Here is a 24998-nt window from a genome sequence, read left to right as displayed (position 1 = left end):
GGCCTTTGACAACCCTCTAGGTCTGGAACAGAACAAAAAAAAAAAAAAAAAAAAAAAAATACAAAAAAAAAAAAAAAAAAAAAAAAAAAAAAAAAAAAAAAAAAAAAAAAAGAGGCTGGTTTGGTCCTCAGCTTCCTGGTCAGGTTTCCCTGCAGGTTCGCCTGCCGCCATCCACCGCTGGCTGCTGTCCACATTCCCCCGCCGAGCCAATGGTGTATTCTGTTGCCGACTCACATCAACCGAGGTTCCGGATGGGTGCGAGGAAGTAAGGGTGGGAAAGGAGTAGGGAATTGGGGATTGAGGTGCCAGAGGCCCCCACCCCTGGAGATGGGGAGGGGGCAAATTCATTTGTGCTGCTTGCTCTTCTTCTGGAAACGCCCTGCCATCTGTCTGTCCCTCTCTTGCTCTCCTGTCACCGGGAGGTATGAGTTTGGGGGAGCAGAAAGCTCCAGTTGTATGTTCGATGCCACCTTGAGGGTGCATGGTTGTAGGGAGTATTTAAGAGACAATGGGTGGTAAGGCAGAAAATCCTGCCCTCCCCCAAAAGGGAGAAGAGGTTCAAAAAAAAATCTGTAGTTTCTTTTATAAAAACAAAAACCAAAAACGTCGAACACTACCCGATCTCATGTTAACCCGACCAAGTCTTCCGGAGTTTCCCTGGCGCCTGCGCACACCCTAACACTAGCTGTCTCTGCCACTGTATCTCTCTTCAAGGAGTCACCACTCCAGACAGGCACGTGCTCCCTTCTCAGCTCTTGAAGGATAAGGGAGTCTGAAGGAAGAGGGCGAGGAAGGGGAGGAGGCGGCGGGCGGGGAGTGGAGGGAGAGAAGGTAGAAGGGTATTTACGTCTTGCATGAACTTTCGGCAGACTGGACGGATGTCTTTGCTCAAGGTAGCACTGAACATCATGACCTGCTTCTCATGGGGGGTCATGCGAAAAATTTCCTGGACATCCCGACGCATGTCTATAAGAAAAAATATCCAGGCAAAAAGAAATATTAAAAATAAAGTTCAGAGGCAGGCTTTCCAATGAAGTGAAAAGCAATACAGTCATTTTATGGGAAGATTTGCCTATGGTCTATTTTCTCCAACCACTACAAAATCAAAACAATAGAAATAGAAAATAAAAATAAAAATAGAAAAGAGCAAAGCATTTGGAACAAAAATTTGTGATCATCTTCCAGATCACGAAACCTAAGTGACTACAACAATAAAATCCATCTCAAGAGTCTCAGCGACCCTGTATGGGATTTCCGAGGAGCAGCTAGTGGGTTTTAACTGCCAACCTTTTGGTTCACAGCCCAGTGCTGATCCTACAGGAGTCCTCAAAAGGAAAAAGTATTCAAAAAATGCTTTTTCGGTGCATTTTCCAACTCTAAACTCAACACACACACACACATACACACACAATTGCCATCCAGTCAATCCCAATTCATAGTGACCCTCTAGAGACAAAAGGTTTCTAAGATTGCAAATCTTTACAGGAGCAGACAGCCTCATCTTTCTCCTATAACCGATCTCTCCCCAAGTGCCAGCTGCTAGCAGTCAACAAATACAGAACATTTTATTCCATTCCAGATAGGCAAATTTGACATCTATTATCTAGAGTCCACCTGCGAGCTTGCCCTCTTCAATAACCAGATTGTTCAGGATAACTACTCCCCTGGCAATGTTCATCCCATGTTCCCATTTCAAATCTAATCCTTACAGTGTCCCTTCATTAACTCCACATAGCATATTGGAAGAGTCCTGGTGCTGTTGGATAAGCACTGGACTGTTAACCACAAAGTCAGAGGTTCAAACTCACCAGCTGCTCCTCCAAAACTCCATACAGGGCCACTAGGAGTTGGGATTGACTCAATGCACTTACCACCACAATGAATATCACACAATACTCCCAACACTAATCCTAGAACTTTGGTCTAAAGAGCTATTCAGCTGTAAATTCTGGCTCTATATGTGATGCTGGAACTGCCTAATGATAACTGTTTTCTCTTCCAGTTTAACATCTTCCTTATGACATGCACCATGGGAGGGAATCTACCAAGGTGGTGGTGATATCTAAGGTTAGCAAAGTCCCCTACTCTTAAAGGTGAAAAAACATCTGTCACAGAAAGGGAGAACAGACACCTTTCTCCCTGATCGCAAAGCTGCTTAAAAGGATACCAAAGACTGACTTAAGCTCCCTAACCCTTGCCACCCAGCAGCGAGTCCAGAGCCATCAGTCATGGGTGATAGATAAAGAGTCATCCTCGCACTGATGTGCTCCTTTATCAAATAAACATCATTTGGCTCCAAATGGCAACTTCCCACATTAGCACCCCAGCGGCAGCATGGCCACTCACCGAGCTGTTCAAGCATCTTATCACACTCATCCAAAATAAAGTGTTTAATGTGTTTAAGGTTCAAGCTCTTATTTCGAGCCAGGGCCAGGATGCGGCCAGGGGTCCCCACGACAATATGCGGGCAATTCTTCTTCAGCACCTCTTCATCCTTCTTGATAGACAGACCACCAAAAAAAACTGCGACCTGTCAACCCAGGAGAGAGAAAAGAGTGAGTCTCACAAGGAAGGAAATATTCCAAATTCTACATTCTTTCAGTGTTATCCAACCCAACTCTTAAAACACTTCAGAGACTTTGCTGCTATGTGCTATCAAGTCAATTTTGACTCAAAGCAACCCATTATCAGAGTACAACTGTCCCACAGGATTTCCCAGGAGTCCTAGTGTGGCACTGTGGGTTAATGTGCTAGACTTCAGTCAGTTTGAATTGCAGGGTTGGTGGTTCAAGTTCACCAGTCGCTCCTTGGAAATCCTCTAGAGGGTCGCTATGGGTCAGAACCAGCTCGACAGCACTTAACAACAATCTGGTTTGGCGGTGTGGGTTAATGTGCTGGACTGCAAAGTCGGCTGAACTGTAAGGCAGTTTAAGCTCAGAAACCCTCCCTATACAAGGCCGTTCCTCGGAAAACCTATACAAATTCGCTATGAGTTAGAACAGACTCGACAGTACTTAACAATTTTACACAAGAGGACACTAGGTGTTTTCTCCCATTGAGCAGCTGGTGGGTTCAAACTGCCAACAACCTGGTTAGCAGTCAAGTGCTCATCCTTGGGCCACAATGGCAAAAGCTACTTTAGTGTGACATTTTAACTTGCCCAATCTCCCAACAAGCCACTGAAGCATTAATTCTGAACAACACTTGAAAAGATAATTTGTAACTGATCTTGGTAACAAGAATATTTTGAGTAGCCAAAGGGAATGAATTTGTCCTCTATGGGAAGAAGTAGGATCCTAGCTCACTAGTAGGCACAACCATCTTTCCTAGACCTAACAATGTAAACTGTTTCCTGGTTTTCAACTTTTACAATCAAGCCAGACAAGACTGCTTGATAAACAGGCCATGTTTATGTAAGTAAATGCTACTCCCTGACTCTAGCAACAAAAAGGAAGAGTTATGTGTAACAACACACATACTCACCATGTGGCATGCAAACCACATTTAAAGAACAAAAGCTACTGTCATTTCCAAATACTAGAAAAGTAATATAAATGAACTAAACAATCCTTCATGAAAGGAAACTTTAAAAAGTGCGCAATTTAGTAAATCAATAAAACAGTGCCTTTCTGGCTGGCGAAGGATAATAAAAAAATTGGAAACAATGGTGATGGGTGCACAATATGGTAAACATAATTAATGTCGTAATAGTACACATACAGAAATGGCAAGTATTTTATTGTATGTTTTTACCACTGAAAGAAAAAAGTGACTATTATTTGGTTACATAGATGCACTGTTGTTAAATGCTGTTGAGTCAGTTTCAACTCCAAGGCTGTAAATCTTTGCAGGAGCATGACCATAATAACTGGTTAACAATTACCTTTTATGCAGTAAGATTAGAAATGGGATCACACAAATCTTTGTTATAAAGTCTTACAAATTATTTCAGTGTTTTCACCATGCACAGGTAGAACGCTACTACTTTAATTTTTTGAAGACTTTTAACTCCCAACTCCTTTAAAACTCAATGAGCAATCTAAGGGAAAGTTAGTAATAACCTGAATCAAAGTACTCTTTGTCACCTCTCAGCAAAGAGGATAAGAAGTTACTATATACCCCAGTTCTAAAACTCCTGGGGATCTCTTTAAAATGAATGTTCACATTCAATAGTTCTGGATTGGGAGCCGAACTATGATGCTTCAGATGCTGCTGAAGTGATAGATAGGTCTGAGAACCACACTGTTAGCAGTTACTTAATGAAAACTAGCACAAACCAACTCTGTTGTGGCTCCCAGGCATCTTTCCATCTTTTGTCATTTTAATCCTCAAAATTCACACACAATAGCCATCCCTTATCACACAGCCCAACTGTCAGCCAAAGGACAGAAAAATGATTCAAAATTGGTGTACAGTAGACAGAAAAAGAGTGGTCTTATGGTAAGCACTATCCATAGCCCAATCACAATGACCTCTCCTTTGCACAAGTACATTTATCCCGTGACAGAAGCCAAAGCAAATAAAGCTTCTCCAAAATTAAGATACAGAAGCTATTAATGCCATATCCCAATAAACCTTGTATTTTAATAAAATGTTTCATACACCCAAAATGTGCAGGAACTCATTGTCTGCGGCATGTATAGTTGAGATTCACGTACAGATTTTTAATACCTGTGGGACAGGAAGATGGCCAGTGTACAAGTCTCAACAGAGATCTCCAGCTCCCAACACCTTCACCCTCCCACATCTTCTCACTCTGGCTTACCTTGACATTGGGCATATATTTAGAGAATCGCTCATACTCCTTGCTGATCTGGAACGCCAACTCCCGAGTGTGACACATCACCAGCACAGAAACCTTCAGTGGGGTAGGGAGTGGGGGACAAAGACAAACATACAGTATGTTCTTTCATTATTACAGAAATCATTAACACAACCATCCACCTCAACAAGACTTATTAAAGTACTCCCTCCCACCATGGTCATCAAAGATGGTAGAGATTATCTTAGCAACAAGTACTCATGGCTCTGAAAAGACCATGTAACTGGGACAGCAACACACTTCCCAAGCTAACTGCCTTCTCCAGAAACACCCATCCTCTGAGTATACCTGCCCAGTAACTGGCTCCAGCTGTTGCAGTGTGGCCAGCACAAACACGGCTGTCTTTCCCATGCCTGACTTGGCCTGGCACAGGACATCCATTCCCAGAATGGCCTGAGGGATGCACTCATGCTGTACTAAAAATTAAGAGAGAAAAAAGATAAATTAATATGCAGTCTCCAAATTAACTCCTCAAACTTCTTTACCATGTCATACCCATTTTTCACCACTCAAGTCCCTGACTATTTCCTGGGTTTTCACCACTCAGACCCTTCTTCCTACCTCTCCTTATCACTCAATCACTCACATTCATCCCCAAATCAGACCCTTCTAGTTCCTTCTAGCTCTTGCCTCCTCCAGCTCCAGGGCTCCCTGGTGCTGCTAACCCTCTCAAATCCCAACAGCTCACCTTTAGTGCTCCTGGCTCTGTCCTTATTTTCCTTAACCTGAAACAATCCAGGACACTGAATGCCTGCCACAGGCCATTTCTCCCAATTAGGCTGCGAACTTTGGGTCACGTAACCCTGCAAGCTTGGACAAAATGAAGGACTTGGTACCTGACCTAGAAGCCAGCTATCTTTAGGCTATTTATAAAGATTTCCAGGGACCAGAGTTGGCCCTGGCCCAATGAAGGGAGACTAAAGGCCCAACTAAACCTCTCTCTCAAAAAAACAAACAAATCCACTGCCATCAAGCAGATTCTGACTCATAACAACTCTCTAAGACAGACTGGAACTGGCCCACAGGGCTAGCTATAAATATTTATGGAAACAGACTCTGAGTTTTTTCAGTGGCTGGTGGGTTGAAACTGCCAACACTTAATCCACTGAGATATCAGAAATTCAACTCCTAGTAGTTTAAAAGCAGAACCAAAGAAACACATTAAAACAAGCAGAAAAGGAAAAAAGCCAGTTACAAGTAGACCTCTAAGTTCCTTTGGGATAACTAGCACTTTTGTGCTGATGATTGACATAACAACATACACAAATCTCTTCTCTTGCCAAAATAGGTTTTTTTTGGGTACTTTCCTATCTCAACAATAAAGCTCTATCACCCAAGAAACCATAAACATGTCTGCTTCTTAGTGTCAAACAGGCGAATGAGTACTCTAGGTCTAAAAAGAATTACCTTCTGAGGGATGCTCAAAACCACAGTCAACAATGGCACGGAGCAACTCTGGCTTGAGTAGGAAGTCACGAAAGCCAGAGCTGTGGATGGAGACATAGGAGCCCTTGACATCCTTCTTGGCAGGGGCCTCAGCCCCATCTCCTCCAGCTGCTGTCTCCACTTCATCATCTTCATAGTCCAAGAGCTCATTGTCCACATCGTTTTCTGCCATAACTGGGCCGGCAGAGGGAGAAGGGGAAGGGTCTCTGGATGGGTTCACGAAGAATAAGTGAAATCAAACAGGAAGAGTGGGGTTTAGGGAACAGGAGAGGAAAAGGACACTAGTTTCTATTAGAAAAGCTAAGAAAGGGGGAGAAAAAAAAAGGTAAGACATATCAGTCATGAGCAGAATCTTCAGCATCGAATCTCCATCCCCACACTCTTCTCTCTTTCCCTAAACTATGAAACCTCTTCCTAGAAACAAAAGGTAACAAAAAGATTCTATACATAGAAGTGAAAAGTAAGCGTAAGTGGAAAATGTGCTCACAGAACAGGTAGTTTCGACACAGATTACCAATAATACTAGGTAGGATCAGAGTAGCAAAAACCTAAGTTAGAAAATAAAAACCAACTTATGAATTCCTGATCTGGAATTAGCAATGAGAAGCCCTGGCAATGCTGTGGTTAGGGGTGTGGCTGCTAACTGAAAAGTTGGTGGTTCCAATCAATCAGACACTCCAAAGGAGAAAGACGTGGAGAAACAGTCTGTAATAAGGTTTGGGAGTTGGAACTGACTAGATGACAACAAGTTTTTTATATGAGCAATGTTGTTTGTTGTAGTATGCAACTAATCACGACTCCATGCGTGCAGAGTATAATAACGACTTCCCAGGGTTAGAAGCACATGGTCAGGCCTGTCTGACAGGTGTTTCTGGGTGGGTTCGAACCACCAACCTTTGGGTAGTCAAGAGCTTAATAGTTTCCACCATTCAGCAGCCTCTAAGCAGCAAGAGAAGGAATAGAGAATATCGAAAAATAGAATACACTAGCAGTTGGAGAGGCGGGAAAATGTGAATTGGCATGAAGAAAGCCCTGCGAAATCCTCAAGGGTAACCTTGCGCTGTCCCTGGCTACAATGTTAAGGCGTGGACCTCCAACCCAGCAGCCATCAGTGAAGGGTGATAGATAAAGGTCATCACAGCGCAAAGCGCTCCTTTCTCATAATGAAAACATCATGTGGCTGCCATCCACCTCTCACCGCGCGCCAGCCCCCCGACTCTTCAGTCTCCTCCCTTTCAATGCTTTAAGAAACCCTGCTGTAATTAGGGGCGGGAAAGGGCAAATGGCCCCACCGAAAAGAAGCATTCAACTTTTCACTATATACTGAATTGCACCGGTATCACTGAAGGGGAAACTTGTTCGATCCAGCTTTACCACCACACTTTTATCAAACGGTCTCACGTCACCTTTGTGCTACTGTTCAGATGAGACTTTTTCTCATAAAACACACAATGGCACCATTGGTAAACGTTAGGCAAGCACATCAAATAAAGGCGGGCAAATCCAGGCGAGAAAAGTCCACCTGGATCCCGATGCAGGCTCTCACCCGTTCCCGCCGAAGGGGAGGGGTAAAATGAAACGAGCCCCGCCCTCTGCAAATGCCCGGGAACAAGGGACGCCTCTCGTCGTTGCTGGAGCACCTGACTAACGAGGAGGCCAGCGGTGGAGCTGGGTGCAATATGAACACAATGGCGCCGGGACCACCATTTTGGATTGGGCCCCCTTCCCCCAGTTTCTTCGACCTCCCCCCACTCGTTGCGCTAAAAAAGGATGCAGAACACAGAAATGACCCGTCTAGACCCAAGAGACCAGATCATCGCCTATGAAAGGGGTATCGGGCGCCCATACAACTAGATGGCCCCTAAGAAGCACGGATGAAGGCGGATGGTAAAGAAGGCCGAAGCTTACCACAGCAGGGCGGGCACGTATGGCGGCGGCAACAGCGACGAAAAAGAATCTGCCTTCACTTCCGGTACCTGTCTTCCTTCTCCCTCGGCCTCCCGCCTTCTCGGCTGCTAGCACGCAGGCGCAAGGGACCGGAACAAGAACCTTTTGTGGGTCTAAAGTTTCGCGCGCTCAGGGGTTGCCTTTGAAAAATGCCTGATAATTAGTTTTTAAAAAGCCATTTCTAACGCCTCCGTTTACTGTTAATAACAAAAAGCAAACTAGTATCCTCTCCCATCGTTATCTAGCCTCTCTTTTTCTACTCTTCTTCATGACACTCACCACTTCGTTTAGGCTCTCGCCACACAGGTCTTCTCCCTGGGCACCCCTCCGTGGGCTCGCGATAAATGAGAGCGGCAGGGGCCGCGAGTTCCCACGGGGTCCTTGACCCGGTCGTCAAGGTGACTTGTGGGCGCCTTGGCTCACGCGAGGGTCGTCCCGCCCCTATTGACTCTAGGATGTAAGGAAACTAGAGGAGAAAACTGAAATGAACAAACTTGGGGTTTCTGCTCCTCCAAAGCGTATGGATAGAAGACGGAGTGGGTAGAATTGGCCTGAATGACATCAGCCTCTTTAATTGATGCCCTTACTCTGGTAGGCAGTGGCTGCAGAACTCGGAAGGTGTACTAAATCCGTAGTGGTAAACAGAATCTAAATTCTGTCCAAGCATTAAAAGTAAATAAATGATAGGGTTTGACAATTGTGTAACATTCCATATATTTAATTCGACCAGAATATTCTTAACCCTCTTTGCCCAACAGCCCCATTGTTCAGCCTAGATTTTTATCCTGAAATATTTGACACATCTTTGAGATGCTACAGATCTGATGGCCAACTGCAAAACAAAATTGACAAAGTTTTGGCCAGGTGCTGTTATCACACTTAACCTTTATAGACAGACAAGCAAACAGGCTTAGAACAGCAGAGCAACATGCCCTAAGTAATACAGCTAGCAATAAGCTGACATTTCCGGGACCTGATCGCTTAATCTTTATTATATCCTAACTTTCCATTTGAAGAATGGAAGAGTTGGGTTGAGAAATACACTATAGATTTCCTCACTGGGTCAAGTCCACGGTGAAGCAGACTTGTATTCTGTGGCCAAGAGAACACTGATGCAAGGATGGTGTCATACAAGGGCCATTTCTCCAATCTTACGAATTATTTAACAATATTTATCAACTGCTCACCCTGTATCAAGTGCTATTCTGGGCAGCCCTGTCCTCAAAGAGCTTACATAGATGGGGAGATAATATAAACACATAAATGCAGTGTTAAGTAGCAATAAGCTTTATGAAGAAAAAGCAAAGGAGTTAAAAAGTGTTTATTCCTCCACCCCAACTTTCTCTGCAATTTCTCTCCATTGTCCTCAAACCAAATCCAAACCAACTGTCATCAAGTCAATTCCAACTCATAGCAACCTATACAGGGTTTCTGAAACTGTAAATCTTCATGGGAACAGACAGTCTCATCTTTCTTGCAAGGAGTGGTTGGTGGGTTTGAATCTACGACTCTGCAATTAGCAATTGAACACCGATAGCACCACTAAGGTTTCTCCTGTAGTCTTCAGGTTACCAAATAAGGAACCATATATGTTCCTCACTTTAAAGAAATATTAAAATACTTTTGCTTTTATTTCTCCAATAAGTTTCAAAGAATCGCCCTTTTGAGTATTTGGGGAATATATAAACAAGGAATAACAGTGATTGAAAGAAATAAATAATGAAGCAAAAGGAGGCTGCTTTGACTCAACAATTGGTTGCCCATAAGTTTTTTATTGACACATGTTTATTGTCATAAATGGGTGGAATCCAAAGGGAAAGTAAGGTCTTGAGGATGTAGAAAGGAAATCATGCAGATGAGGGGACATAGTGTCACCTTAAATCTCAGGATTCAATGAGCATCTGACAGGTCTTCAGGGACTCAAGGAAAGGGAAACTTCCAATACAGAGAAAAGCAAACTTGAAAGAGAATAAAAGCTGAAAGGCAGTGTCTTTCTGGAATTGTAGTCAAACTCCAAAAACCTACTGCCATAGAGTCCATTCCGACTCAATGTAATTCTATATGTCACTTATAATTCTATAAGTGCTCCTTAGGTTTGCAAGACTGTTCATCTTTACATGGGAGCAGACATCTTTCTTCCGGGGACCTCCTGGTGGGTTCTGAACTGCTGACTTTGTGATTGTTGTTGTTGTTATGTGCTGTGGAGTCAGTTCAGACTCATCATGACTCATCATTCAGTGACCCTGTACAGTTTCCAAGGCTGTAAATACTTACAGGAGCAGAAAGCCTCATCTTTCTCCCATGGAACAGCTGGTAGTTTCCAACTGCTGACCCTGAGGTTCGTAGCCCAATTTGTAACCACTACACTACCAGAGCTCCTTTGTGATTAGCTGCCCAGTCTCCCACCAGGCCTCCTTGGAATCATAGTAAAGGGACTAAATTAGGTCATCATTTTGTCTTTTCAGTGATCATAAAGTCTCTGGGGAAAGGGAGGCAGGAACAAACAATTCTTCAGAAAATTACTAAGGTCACAGAATGAATTATTGGTATCAAAGAGCCATTGGCAAAGTCAAGGAAACAGCTCTATCTATGTTTGGCAGGTAGGCAGGGAGTAATATTAATATCATAGGATTGCCATTTATGGAATCAAAACTAGCACATGCCAGGAACCACAGTACGCGCTATAGAATGACGCCTAATCATTACAGCAACCCAGCAAGATAGGCATTGTTATTATTCCAGTTTCACAGAGAGGGACATTGAGGCCAGGTGTGTGGAGAGCAGGGATTTCACATCATCAAGTAGCAGGGTGGGGAAGGGAACACAAGTTCAGCAGGCTCTGAAGTCAGGGTGTTCCCCACATCCCTACTTCTCCATACTACAAGATTCACATAGAGACTGGGTAAAGGTGACAAGGTCACAGAGAGCATTAAAGAACAACGGGATTCAAATCTAAACAGAATACTTGTAAGCTTTATAGAATTATTGGATCCTGTCTCCTAGAATTTTCAGGGAATGGGAAGGAGAGAAGGACGTGTGATGGGAAGTGATTTCAGTTTGGGGATTTTTTTCTTTTGAAGGAGGGGAGTCAGGCCTTGGGGTTATCTTAGGCAGCAATCCGGTAGTTGGGGTGGACTTGGGGCCTGACTTCACAGACCATGCCAAGAAGCTGGGCCAAGACGCGCTCTCGGTTTCTCTGCTGGCAACCCTGCATGCCCTGCACTTGGCTCCTTGTGGCCTGCTCCACCTCAGCGGACAGGTTCCCCTGGGAGCCCATGGCCTGGAAGGTGGGGGGAGGGTAAGAGAGAAAGGAAAAAGCAGAAATAGAGAAAAAAGGGTCCAAGTGTGCAGAAAGAAAGATCCAGGAGCAAGTTCAGAAAGAAACACCAACCTCTCCAAAACCACCCTAATCCCACAGAAATATCCAGACCCCAAAGATTTTCTTCTTTCTTCTAAGACCTAACATGTACCTTTGTCTTAAAACAGACTATAAAATCCCCACCACCTCACTACCTATGACCATAAACCTATCCATATCCCAAATGTTATCATTCTTCAGACTGTGGAATCTCCCCCTCCTCAAACTCCATTCTTGTTAGGTGCTGTCAAGTCCACTCTGACTCATAGTGACCCTGTATAGGGTTTCCGAGGCTGTAGTCTTTACAGTAGCAAAGAACCTCATCTTTCTATCCCAGAGTGGCCGATGGGTTTGAAGTGCCAACCTTGTGGTTACCAGTCTAGTGCTTATCCTACAGCGCCCCCAGGGCTCCATCCCCAAACTACTGTTTTTGTCAAGTGCTAGCTGTTGGTTCCAACTCATAGTGAACCTGTAAAGGTTTCCGAAACTGTAAATTTTTGCAGGAGTAGAAAGCCTCATCTTTTTTTCTCTGGTGGGCCCAAACTGCTGACCTTGGAATTCACATTCCAGTGCTTATCATCCTTAAAAAAAATCCAGGCTGTCACATATCATAAAGTTTGACAAATGTGGTCCCTGATAGGGTCTCATCCAGCCCTACCACCTGTTTTCTTGTTGGATCACCCCATATGCACCTCTCCAGATGCACCCCGGACTTGCTTTCTGGGCCTACCACCCTTATGGCTCCAGGACTCACAGCTTGCTGCTTGCTCTGGAATTCCTGCTCCCGCTCTCTGCGGTACTGCTCCACCTCCATCTGGGCTTCCTCCTTTGCCTGCTTCAGACGCCGGGCCTTCCCTAGAAGAAGAAAGTAAAGGGGGCAGGGGTGGATCCCCCAAAAAGGTAACCGAAAGGGCCAGTGTTTCAGAAAGCTCTTCTGCCTTCCTCAAATAACCAGGTTCTAGATTGGAACACCCACCCATTTATTTCCTCTTTATTAATTCCCAGTCCCCAGCTCTTTCCTACCTACCTTGGATTTTCCTAAAGACTCAGATGTTTGCTCCCTGCCCCCATTTTCTTTGTAGACCTCATAACGTGGGAAGAGAGACTTACTCTTTCTGGCATCCGCTACCTTCTCAGCAGCTCGCTTCTCAGCTTGCAAGAGCTGCTGAATGCCCTGGGATTGACTGGCCATTGCAGCCCTAGTCTCTGATGCTATTGCGGAGGTACCAAGATACTAGATGATTCCCACCCCCACCTCCTGCTTTTCCTCTTCCTGCTTGATGTTGTGATCCTCCACTACCCCTGGGTCTTAGTGCTCCCCTTTTCACTCAGTTTCCTGCACCCGGTGTCTCCCCCATCAGATCCGCCGCATTGATCCTTGGTCCACCTCTCCCACCTCTCATCCTGACAGTACCCAAAAGGACCGCTTGAGGGTAGCAGAGACCAGGTCCAAAGCTGTCAGCTACCACTAACTATTTTAGTAGTTGTTCATTCCCAGTCTGGAAGGTCTGTGGATTGGGACTTGGGTGGAAAGAGGAGTGTATGGGTGGGAAAGGAAGAGAACGTGATTGATGGTCTTAAGGCAGGAGTAACAGAAAGGTTGAGAATGGGGTGAAGCGATAAGAATGTCACACGTCGGTGAAAGTGTGCTGGGCTTCTCTTGGTGGTGGTGGCTGTGTACTGTCGAGGAGGCCTGACTCACAGCGACCTTGTATAGGGTTCCTTGGAGTTCTGGTGTGGCGCTGATAAGCACTGGATTGCTAACCACAAGGCCGGCCGTTCAAACCCACAAGCAGCTCCTCGGAAACCCTATACAGAGTCACTATGAATGGGAACCGACTTGATGGCACTTAACAACAATATGATTTCTGAGGCTGTAAATCTTTATCGGAACAGAAAGCCTCATCCTTCCCCAGAGGACCTGCTGACTTTGTCATTAACAGCCCAACACGTAACCCAATGTGGTGGTGGTTATGTGCCGTGGAGTCGGTTCCGACTCATAGCGACCATGTACAGTTTCCGAGGCTGTAAATCTTGATGGGAGCAAAAAGCCTCATCTTTCTCCCGTGGAACAGCTGGTCGTTTCGAACTGCTGATCTTGCGGTTAGCAGCCCGATTCGTAACCACTACACTACCAGAGCTCTCTTTAATTCTCCCAATTTCGCGTCTCTTATTTTTTCTCTTCCTCCCATTCCTATCTCCATTTTTTTTTTCCCTATTTCTTTCTCAGGTCCAAATTTCTGGATTCACCTCATTCCCCGTATATATGCTACGATTATCTCCTTTTGTCTGTCCTGTTTTTGTTGATTTTTTTTGGTGTTGTTCGTAGTAACTTAGTTTTCGTTTTCCATTCTCACTGTGGCTTTCTTCCGTCTTTATTACCCGTTTTCTTTCTTTCATCAGCTCCTCTATCACTGAACCATCTTCTCTCCTCTTCTTCCAGGCGGAGGAGGAAGAATTAAACCTCAAAATAGCTCTCCTTTCCGTCCCCATCCTTTTCCTCGCCTCCCGTCCATTCTTCTGGTTTCAGGCGGGCCCTTTATCTACGTTCCCTAGTTTCCCTTCCGGAAGCTTGACAAAAAACCACCCTCTCGAGGTGGAACGACATCCGATAACACGCCTTACAGTTAGTTTCCGCCCCTCACCTTTGTATCTGTGCGTCATTTCCGCCAGCCTGGAGTGTCTCCGCCCTTCCCGCCTCCCTTCCTCCGAGCGTCTCAAACACAGGCCTCGGGCCTACAGCTCTGGGGGTATTTGGGGGGGGCGGGGGGCAGGTCTGATGAGTAACCCCTCCCCCCAGGTCCCCGAGGGAGAAGCCTCTACCTCTGTCTGCCGGGTACATTATATTCAATTTCTAGCTCATTATTTTAAAATATCTGTGACTTTCTTAAATTCATATTTTTGCTGACAATAATTTCCCCCATCAGTCTCTAGTTGTCTTTTTCAAAGTCCTTTATTACAAATTAAACTTAACCAGGGCTCATGAGCCTTAAAGCAACTATTTATACTTTTCTCAAATTTTATATAAAAAATTAAATCTGTGACCCCAGCCGCCCCCCACTCAAATTCCCCTCCCCCCAAACCAGTCCTCTGGTAAGGAAGGAGGGGGCTAAGAGATGCCTCATCTCTTGCTGAGGATTTAAGAAGAAACGGTGAACTGAAGGGAGGAATAAGAGAATGTCAGAGATCTAAGGGGAGAGATCAGCCAATGCTAGGGTCCTGACTGCTGCCTTTTTTTCCTTCCTCCTCAGCCCAAGAGTTCCATGGCCTCCACTTCCCGCCGCCGCCAGCGCCGAGAGCGACGCTTCCGTCGTTACTTGTCTGCAGGACGGCTGGTCCGGGCCCAGGCCCTTCTCCAGCGACACCCAGATCTTGACATAGATGCTGGACAGCCTCCACCACTGCACCGGGCCTGTGCCCGCCACGATGCCCCGGCTCTGTGCCTGCTACTTCGACTGGGGGCTGACCCTGCCCACCAGGACCGCCATGGGGACACAGCACTGCACGCTGCTGCCCGCCAGGGCCCTGATGGTGAGTCGGCCTGGTGGGGACAGGTCATGAGCAACAGATCAGATCGGAAATCAAGGCCAGCAGTTGAACAATAAGCTAGTTGTTTAGTCAGTGAGACCTCTGGCAGTAGTTGATCAAGTTGGCAGGTGGCTATCATTGTACCTTTGTATTACTGAACTGCCTCAAGCGCCCAACATTCCTCAAACAGCAACTATTTCATAAGTTTCTAGATTGGTAGCTACTCTGTTAACTTTTTATTGTGAAATTAGGTGAAGCTTTACAGAGCAGATAATTTTTTTCATTCAGCAGTTCACACACACTTTGTTTTATCTCATGCTACTTTGTTTCTTGACTAATTATTTGCATGTGGCACAAAGCTGTAGCCTAGAGGGTATGCCTGGAGTCATATTTGCTAGGTTCAAATCCTGGACCCATGTTTAATAGCTGTGTATTTTGGGGCCGACCCCACAGCACATAACAACAACATTCTTGGGCCAGTTACTGAACATTTCTAAAGTGTACGTTGCCCATGTGCAAAATGAAATAAAATAATACAAATTTTTGCTATGTGCCAGGCACTTTTCAAAAAATAACTTGTTTAATCCTCATACCAACCCAATGAAATCAATACTAGTATGATCCCTCATTTTCCAAATGAGGAAACTGGACACAGGGAAGTTAAGTAATTTACTAAATTCACACAGCTACTAAGTGGGACTAAAGCCTGGCTAGGGCCCAGGCTCTTCACAACTACATGATGGAATTATACCATGGTGCCCATGTTCCAAGCACCCATACTGTGCCATAGATAAGGGAGCTTCACAGAGTTCCTGGGAAAAATGAAATTAGAAGATAACAGAATTTTCCCATGAACTTTTTCAATCCCCTTGTATGTTTTGAGAATTAAGTGACATAGTACATATTAAGACTGCTGATAGTTATCCCTGCTGTTACTTTCCGTACTTTCCTATCTGCAATTCTGAAACTTAAAAAAATTCTGAAAGCCTAATATTTTTCATCAGTCTGCCACTCATTTGATGGTAAACTCATTTTGGTTGCTGAACAAAACTGAAGTTATCTATGATTTGTTTGTATCCTACTTGATGTCAATATTCATATGTGTCACTGCAGAAATATGTTTCACTACTAAGGTCGTCCAGACCCTCCTTTAACCCGCCCACTGCCAGCAAGTTGATTCAGATTCATATTGTTGTTGTTGTTGTTGAGTGCCATACGAGTTCCAACTCATAGCAATGTTTCCAAGGCTATAAATCTGTGCAGAAGCAAAAACCCTCATCCTTCTCTTGTGGAGCCGCTGATGGGCTCAAACCACAAGCCTTGTAGTTAGCAGTCCAGTACTTATCCTATGGAGCAGTTCTGGTGTGGAGCTATAGGATTAAGCACAGAACTGCAAGGTCTGTTTGAGCTGAAAGGTGAATGGTTCAAGCCCACTAGTCTCTTCTTGGAAACTCTATGTGGGTTGCTATGAGTCAGAACTGACTTGGCAGCACTTAACAACAACTTATCCTACAGAGCCACCATGCTCCGCCTTTCAGATTCATAATAACATTGTATAAGGTTTCCAAGGCGGTAAATCTTTCCAGGAGTGGGCAGCCTTTATCTTTCTCCCACAGAGTGGCTGGTGGATTTAAACTGCCGAGTTTGTGGTTAACAGTCTAGTACTTATCCTAAGTCCGACAAGAGCTCCTCGACTCGCCTTTGTTGTTATTAGGTACCATCAAGTTGTTTCCCACTCATAATGACACACACAACAGACCAAAACACTGCAGTCCTGCACCATCCTCACAGGCGTTACATTTGAGCCCACTGTATTAGTCCATCTCATTGGGGGTCTTCATCTTTTTCGTTAACCCTCCACTTTACCAAGCGTGATGGCCTTCTCCAGGGACTTTTCCTGATAATATGTTCAAAGTATGAGAGACAAAGTCTTGCCATCCTGACTTCTAGCCATCATTCTGGCTGTTCTTGTCTAACGGTATAATTCAAATGCAGCAATTCTTCTACAGTCTTCCTTATTCATTGTCTAACTTCCACATGCATATGTCGTTGTCAGTTCCGACCCATAACAACCCTGTATAGGGTTTCTGAGGAGCTGCTGGTGAGCTTCAACCTCCAGCCTTACGTTCAAACTGATTTTGTAGTCTAGCACATTAACCCACAGCGCCACACCATCAGGCAATTGAAAATACCATGACTTGGGTCAGGCTCACCTTAGTCTTCAAACTGATGTCTTTGCTCTTAAACACTTTAAGGAGGTCTTGTGCAGTAGATCTACCTAATATAATAAGACATTTGATGCTGCCAAATATACAGTGTTTGTACTTTAGATCAGTTCTGTCAAATTCCAAAAACATCTGAGTTCTGCAAAACCTTTGCTACAGAGGGTTTCAGATGAGGAGCTCTAGGTGGAGATGAGCAGGCTTACCCGATAAGCAAGGTGCACATAGGTTCACTGTAGTGAACAGTTACAAACCCAGGTGAAATGGCTCACTGCACATTAGTTAACATAGTTAAGAGCAGCCCTCAAGTTGATTTGCTGTTCTCACCATCCCCCAAGACTCCGAGTATATACAGGAACCCCTCCTTTCTCCAGAAAAACTCCCCCTTTGGGGACTTCCCCTTGGGAAAAAAAAAATCCCCTTTTCTTTCATTCTCTCTAATATAAATGAAATAGGTTGGCATGTTTCTTTCTTTTTTTTACTTAATGACAAAGGAAGGATGTTTTCAAAGTGTAGGTGTCTCTCTCATTCGACTGCTCATTTTTGTAAGAGGCAGAACACTAAAAGGCAGCAAAATAGAGTACTATGGGACTGACCTGCATCTGAATCCCAGCTCCACCACTTGTATGCTCACCCACGGTAACCTCTCTGAGCCTTATTTGCCTCTCTAAGATGAAAGATATGGTGAATAAATGAGGTACACACATGGTGCAGAGTTTGTACTCACTAAAATGATGTTGTTGTTGTTAAGTGCCATTGAGTCGGTTCCGACCTATAGCGACCCTGTATAGGGTTTCCTAGGAGCAGCTGGTGAGCTTGAACTGCCGACCTTGCAGTTCAAATGGCTAAATGATAGGCATTGTTATTTTTATGTTATTCAGTAAAAAGTCTAATATACTTTTAGCTGTATCTCTGTCTGCCAGCTTCACCACCAGGTGGCCTTCTAACTCCTTGGTCAAAAGGCTCCTGTCATTCAGCTTCCATCTATCTGCTTTGGAGATCACCCTGCTTAATAAAATGTAGCTTTTTTTCACTGAACAAATAAAATGACCCAGAATCTCCTCAATTTTTCTCCTCAGTTCCCCTGTTGGATCTAAAGGATGTTCCAATTTATGTTGGATTGGCTAGACTGAGTTACCCCACCTAGTGAGATTCCAGTGAATGAGCCCTACCTTTGGGGCTTTTAATAACTTCCCATTTGGACCCATTACTACATTGAAAAGTGTTTTTAGGTGCCAAATACTCCTATATAAACACACTTTGTTATGTTGTTGTGAAGTGCCGTTGAGTCAATTGCGACCCTGTATAGGGTTTCTGAGGAGCATCTGGTGAGCTTGCAGTTCAAACGGCTTTGCAGTCCAGCGCATTAATGCACAGCGCCACACCGGGATTCCTTTAGCCAGACAATAATAATTCTCTGTAAGAATTAGCAAGAATTTATGAACATTGAGAAACAGAAGGGTCATTTGCTCAGTTTTTACAAAAAGAGTAAAATGCCAAACTAGCCTGATCTTTTTTTTAATATACCATTGGCTGCAGTTCTGCTCTGTGCCAGCCCAGAACCAAGCTTCTAACATGCATAATCCACTTTCATCTGCACAGTAGAAATAGACAGGTAGCCACGCCATCCAGTTTACGCTTCGTGTATCTTTCCAACCTTACCTCCCACTGCACACCCACAAACTCCAGTGACCCAGATAGGCCTTTTACAAGCCTCCCTGTCTCCCTATTGCCTATCTGATTTCCACTTTGCTAAAGTAATTCTCTCTTCCTTCAGGCCTTCTCTAGTCCCACCCATAGTTACCTTTTCCTCCTCTGAGCTTTAATATCATTAAATATAAGCTTTTGCTATTTTACTGATTTATTTTCTTGTCTCTTTGTACCAGTTAGTATGTATACGAGGTCTTCAGAAAATGTGTGGCAAGATTCCATTATCTTTCTATTCCATTTTTCCACACTTACTTTGAAGCTGGAGTATGTCCCTTAGGGGTAGAAAAATCATGTCTAGCTATGGCTAGGAGAAAGCTCTGGTAGTGTAGTGGATTACGAGCTGGACTGCTAACCTCAAGGTGAGTAGTTCGAATCTACCAGGTGCTCCTTGAAAGAAAGATGAGGCTTTCTGCTCCCGTAAAGATTTAGAACCTCCGGAACGCTATCCAGGGTCGCTGTGACTCAGAACCAACTCTGTGACACACCACACATAGTCACAGCTGGGAGAAGAGCAATGTTTTCATCACAAATTGTCATTTTACTCCACAGAATGTTTATTCATACTTATTTTTTCTAGAATAAACATGAAAGTTAATTAAAGAACATTGGGAAAAATTGCTCTGTATTGCTAAATTGATAATAAAGGTGGCATTTCAAATTACTGGAGTGGGAGTGGGCTACTCAATAAATGATGCTGGAACAATTTGGTTCATCTGAAGAAAAACAGAGCCCTACCTCCCACCTGACTACAGTCAGCTTCAGTCCTAAACGTGACAGAAAGTCATACACCAAATTCATAGATGTTACCACTGGAACTCTAAGGGGAGGACTAAAACAAGGGTTTTAGTTAAATACCAACTCCATGGCACTTAACAACAACAAACTTGGAAGGGGGTATCAAAGAGAGCTTTAAATTTTATTTAAAATTTAAATAAATGGTTTTTATTTTCTAAAGATAAAGCATGTGGCAAAAATGACATATTAACACTCTGTAATATGAACAGAGCCATTTACATATTGTGTCTTTTTAAAGGTTTTTATTTTCTAAAAAATAAAAATAAGATACCTAAAAATAGTAGAAAACACAAAGGAATATTTTATAATCTTCAAATGGGAACAGTCTTCCTAAGAACCAAAGTCAAAAGCCACAAAAGAAAAGATTGATAAAAGTTTGACTGCATACATTTTTTTTAAAGAGAGAAGGCAATATTTACCACATACGAAAAACAAAAACCCTAACCCACTGGCATTGAATCCATTTCAACTCACAGCAATCCTATAGAGGGTTTCTGAGAATGTAAATGTTTATAGGAACAGACAGCCTCATCATTCTCCCAAGGAGCCACTGGTGGCTTGCTGTTAGCAGTTCAGTGCTATCCTGCTGTGCCTCCTTTGCCATATACGAGGGGGCTTTCAAATGTTCATGGAAAACTTCCATTATCTTTTAATTTCATTTTTCCATGAAATTTTTGATTCCTCAACCATGTGTATAGCAAACCAAGGGTTAATATCTATACTCCATAAAGTCCTTTCACATACATAATATCTAGTTAAAAGTAGGCAAAGGATATGAACAAGGTCATTCACACACACAAAAAATTAAAGTCAATATGCACATGAGAAAGGGCAACTTTAGTCATAGCATCATTTTTTTAGTCTATCAGATTGGCAAAATTAAAAAAGATATTAGATTTTGGTAAGGGAAGATGCAGGCATGCTTATACAAGGATGTTTTAGAAAGTTCATGGAAAAATGGAAATAAAAGATGATGACATTTTCCCATGAACTTTTTGAAGCCCCTTTGTATAATCTTGGTGAAGGTATACAATGGCACAAATATTTCTGAGAGCGATTTGACAACATTGTATATGTTCTTTGACTCAGAAATTCCACTTCTAAGAATCTACCACACAAATACTGAAGCAGTCTGCAAAGACGTATGTATGAAGCTAAACATCTTTGGAAACAATTAAAGTCTGGGTCGGGGAGGTGTTAGTTTCATACACTAGTGGAACACAACAAATTCATTTCTAATAGAATGAGGTAGACCTGAATATATTCTTGTGGAAAATACGTCTGAGATGTTAAGTGAAAAAAACCAGTTTCCCAACAATAAGTTTAGAAAAATCATGTATCTGGAAAAAAAAAAAAAAATTGCCCTCTATATATGTTTATATACTCAAAGACAGAACTGGAAGGGATCATAGCAAACTGTTAACAGAGATCACATTTATTCTTCCTTCTTAGAGACAAAAAAAAAACCCTCTCCCATTAACTATATCATTTTCATATTTAAATATCAAATAAAATTAGAGAAGAGAACCAACTGTAGTCCTACCAACTAAAGACTAGATTTGTGCATATTTCTTTCAAGTCTACTTTTTTTCAGCCATAGAATTTGGTCTTTTTTTTTTTTTTTTTTAACATTGTTGTGATTGACACTTGTATACAGTTTTGGAGCCAGCTTTTTCACACAAACCGTATATTCATGGTCTGTTAATATTCTATACTGTAATTTACTTACCATGTTTTTATTGTTGAAAGCCTTACTTTTTAAAGTTTATGAGTTTTAAAGCCTCCCATCCACCTGCCCTCACACTTGCAGTGGACCTTGATTGGGAAAAAGCATTTTTAAAAAGACAGGAATGTGTACTCATAAGACAGATTGGGAGGGCTGGTGACAGGTCATGTCAGTACTAGAGAAATGCCCCTTTCCCTCAGTCTAACGTGGTCTGGGTTGGGCACTCAAGTGTGCCAGGGGAAGAGTAAGGTTCATGGGTCTTACAGATCAAAGCTTCAGCCAATTCTGCCTTTCTGGCAGTGGCCGGACAGCCCTTTCACATGTCCCATCCTATGCTAGCTAATCAGTACTTTCCAGCATCACAGAATAAAGATTTAAGAACCGCTGCCCATTTCCTCCTGCCCTAGGAAGAGAAAGTAGGTCACCAGAAGGGAGGTGCCTAGCTTATCATCCTCTGTTCCCAGAATGAAAGAATGGTTGGTGGCCCCCAAGGATGGCCTGGGGAATGGTACCTGGGTTGGCAGTGAAGCTAAGTAACATAACCTTCAGCTAACAATCGAGTGTGTGCAATAAGGCAGGGCTCAGGAAGATGGGATCTCCAGAAGATCCATTCCTTTCTGTTTTCCCCCAAGCTCCTCCCTCTCAGCCCTCTTCCCTGGCCTAGGTCAGCATTCATTTGGAAATTGCTTGCTCTACTGTTGAGCACATTTCGGTGGTCTGAACCCCCTATCTTCTTGCCCTCGCTCCTGTCATCCCCTGAGTAAGACTGACTGACAGAAATTTCCCTGAAAACACTTATTTTTAGTCAGTTTATTGAGAAATATATAAATAGGATATATTACATTTGTATACTTGTAATTATTGGAGTCCTGGTGTGGCATTGTAGGATAAGCACTTGACCACAGGGTCTGTTTGAACTGCACAGTTGGTGTTCAAACTCACCAGATGTTCTATGGTAACCCTATACATGGCTGCTATGAGTCAGAACTGACCCGACAGCACTTAACAACAACAACAATATTATCAGGAGAACCCAGACCCTGGAGAAGAATATCATGGTTGGTCAAGTGGAGGGTGACCAAAAAAGAGGAAGACTCCCAATGGGATAGATTGGCTCCGTGGCAGCAGCAATGGATTCAAGCATAACAGTTGTAAGGATGGTGCAGAACCAGGCAGTATTTCGTTCTGTTGTGCACAGGGTCACTTCGAGTCAGAAGCGACTCAACAGCACCTAACAACAACAATACTTGTAGTTGTACAGAAGAGTCTCCAGAATTTGAGGTATAGTTTTAGGTGAGAAACATATAATAAGAAGTCCATAATGGCAACATTTTCAAACCAAAAATAGAGTCTTTAGTCAAAGGATTTATTTGATAATACTCGAGTTAGCTGGAAACAAACCAGAATTTTTATTTTTTCTTCTTTTCTTTTTTTTTTTTTAACATAGTAGAACTTCCAAGATACTAAAATAGTTTGTGGGGACACAGATCAGAATATTTTAAACTGCCTCACTTATCATGCATGTGGTAAACTATCAGTAAGTATTTGTCAGCCATGGTGATTTCCTTATATACAGAGGCATCCATTGCTCTGACCTCAAGGAAGTAACCACAGAACGCCTTGGAATTCAAGATGGTGGCCCTGCCAATGTATAGGAGCCCAAGCTAACTTCTGCACACTGCTATCCTACCAACAGCCTACACGGACTTCTTCCTACCACTGCTGAGTCGCTGCCCTTCTGCAATGGGAATAAAGAATAAGGACGGGGAGACTCCGGGGCAAATTCTGGGCTGGGGACCACCCTGGGATTCTGCTGAAGAAGAGGAAGAAGATGAGGCTTCCAAGGAGCATGAATGGAGGCAAAAGCTGCAGGGAGAGCTGGAGGATGAGTGGCAGGAGGTCATTGGGAGGTTTGAAGGTGAGGCATCTCTTCCATCTACAGCTGTTTTTTTTCTATACCCATTGCATAAATGTTCCACATTGGGCTGCTTCTGCCTTCTTCTTCTTCTATGCTTCTCTGCCTCCTTTGACCCATCCCTTCTTACAGTCTCTCCCCAATTTCCCCTACCCACCTTCCCAAACAGATGACTCTTCCCATGAGACCCAGGAACCAGAGTCCTTCTCAGCCTGGTCAGACCGCCTGGCCCGGGAGCATGCTCAGAAGCGGCAGCAGCAGCAGCGGGAAGCACAGGGAGCTTGCAGACCTCAACGGGCTGAAGGCTCCAGCTACAGTTGGCGACAGCAGGAGGAGGAACAGCGGCTCTTCCGAGAGCGAGCCCGGGCCAAGGAGGAGGAACTGCGTGAAAGCCGAGCTAGAAGGGCTCAGGAGGCTCATGGGGACCAAGGGCCAGAGCCAGCCAGGGCTGGGCCCAGGGCTGAGCACACTAGAGGGCCAGGGAGGGGCAGTCTCTGGCGCTTTGGAGATGTGCCCTGGCCCTGTCCTGGGGGTGGAGACCCAGAGGCCATGGCAGCAGCCCTGGTGGCCAGAGGCCCCCCCTTAGAAGAGCAGGGGGCTCTGAGGAGGTACTTGAGGGTTCAGCAGGTCCGATGGCACCCTGACCGCTTCCTGCAGCGATTCCGGAGCCAGATTGAAACCTGGGAGCTGGGCCGTGTGATGGGAGCTGTGACAGCTCTTTCCCAGGCCCTGAATCGCCATATGGAGGCTCTCAAGTGACCCAGTGACCAACACAAGAAACTGCAGGGGATGAAGCCTTAGGGGTGGGGCAGAAGGAAGGGTAAGACCTGGGATGGAGATGACAAGGATGAGGAGGAGGTGGATGCTGCACAGCAGAGGATATAGGGAGGGAGCGAAACTTGTAAAGAGCTGGGGCTGGGGGATGTGGGCCACCACCACTGCTCCTTGACTCTGCCATTTCCTAATAAGACCTAGTTCCACATCTCACTCCCAGTGTCTCCTCTGCCTTTTTCCATTACTATGGTTTTCATCACCCATTACATCTCCTTTCCCGCCCCTCCTGCCGAAACCCACAGCTCCTACACACCGGCAACCTGCACGCACACACTACTGCATGCCCTCAGCTGGAGTTAAGCCTCCTGCTTGTCCATTTTCAGGGTCATCCCTAAGAAGGCCCAGTTTGCCCTCCAGTCTCCCACCCCTGGTGCTGGTGTCCTGTCCACTCTGCAGTCTGCGGCTGGAGCAGTAGATGTGAACAGAGGCAAAAAAAAAGGGAACAACACCAGTTTCCCTCCCCTCCCCAGCTCCCCAACCAGAACCACATCCTCCACCCCACTTAACACCCTCTCCCCACACACAGGGCTTTCCCTTTGCTGAGTCACGTAGTGATCTGAGTTGGGGGGCAGCTGAGGGACCATAAGGCTGTGGAAGCATAGGGGACAGAGCAGAATAGATGAAGAACCCTGTGGGGGCGTGGAAATTCAATAGCTAAAAATAGGAAGAAGAGAAGGAAAGAGCCAAATTATGTA

At 44.3% G+C, this 24998-nt stretch overlaps 3 protein-coding genes across 5 annotated transcripts in view; 1 reads left to right on the top strand and 2 right to left on the bottom strand.

Moving 5' to 3' along the window:
* DDX39B (DEAD (Asp-Glu-Ala-Asp) box polypeptide 39B) overlaps positions 1-8207 on the bottom strand; it is a 13981-nt gene extending 5774 nt beyond the window's left edge. The window contains exons 1-6 of the mRNA XM_006875614.1: positions 8177-8207; positions 6230-6442; positions 5111-5238; positions 4766-4858; positions 2347-2530; positions 848-966 (exon numbers count right to left, since the gene is read on the bottom strand). Of these exons, the coding sequence (XP_006875676.1) occupies positions 848-966; positions 2347-2530; positions 4766-4858; positions 5111-5238; positions 6230-6440 (735 nt within the window). The 5' untranslated portion in view covers positions 6441-6442; positions 8177-8207. The remainder of the gene's footprint in view (positions 1-847; positions 967-2346; positions 2531-4765; positions 4859-5110; positions 5239-6229; positions 6443-8176) is intronic.
* A 3092-nt stretch (positions 8208-11299) lies between these two features.
* On the bottom strand, positions 11300-12765 carry ATP6V1G2 (ATPase, H+ transporting, lysosomal 13kDa, V1 subunit G2). 2 transcript variants are annotated; one of them, XM_006875612.1, is made up of 3 exons: positions 12684-12765; positions 12328-12428; positions 11300-11495 (listed from the first exon to the last, which is right to left on the bottom strand). In XM_006875612.1, exons 1-3 carry the CDS (start codon positions 12763-12765, stop codon positions 11322-11324), a joined length of 357 nt encoding a protein of 118 aa, XP_006875674.1. In that variant the 3' UTR covers positions 11300-11321. The 2 variants fall into 2 exon arrangements, with proteins under 2 accessions (XP_006875674.1, XP_006875675.1); XM_006875613.1 differs by having other exon boundaries at positions 11322-11453; positions 12406-12428.
* A 1587-nt stretch (positions 12766-14352) lies between these two features.
* NFKBIL1 (nuclear factor of kappa light polypeptide gene enhancer in B-cells inhibitor-like 1) lies at positions 14353-24228 on the top strand. 2 transcript variants are annotated; one of them, XM_006875611.1, is made up of 4 exons: positions 14353-14409; positions 14825-15104; positions 23251-23428; positions 23640-24228. In XM_006875611.1, exons 1-4 carry the CDS (start codon positions 14353-14355, stop codon positions 24226-24228), a joined length of 1104 nt encoding a protein of 367 aa, XP_006875673.1. The 2 variants fall into 2 exon arrangements, with proteins under 2 accessions (XP_006875673.1, XP_006875672.1); XM_006875610.1 differs by having other exon boundaries at positions 23251-23472; positions 23639-24228.
* Positions 24229-24998: the final 770 nt, after the last annotated feature.

The sequence above is a fragment of the Chrysochloris asiatica genome, unplaced genomic scaffold (assembly GCF_000296735.1).
Source record: "Chrysochloris asiatica unplaced genomic scaffold, ChrAsi1.0 scaffold00333, whole genome shotgun sequence".
Taxonomy (NCBI): Eukaryota; Metazoa; Chordata; class Mammalia; order Afrosoricida; family Chrysochloridae; genus Chrysochloris; species Chrysochloris asiatica.
This window is presented reverse-complemented; position numbering and strand designations above follow the sequence as displayed.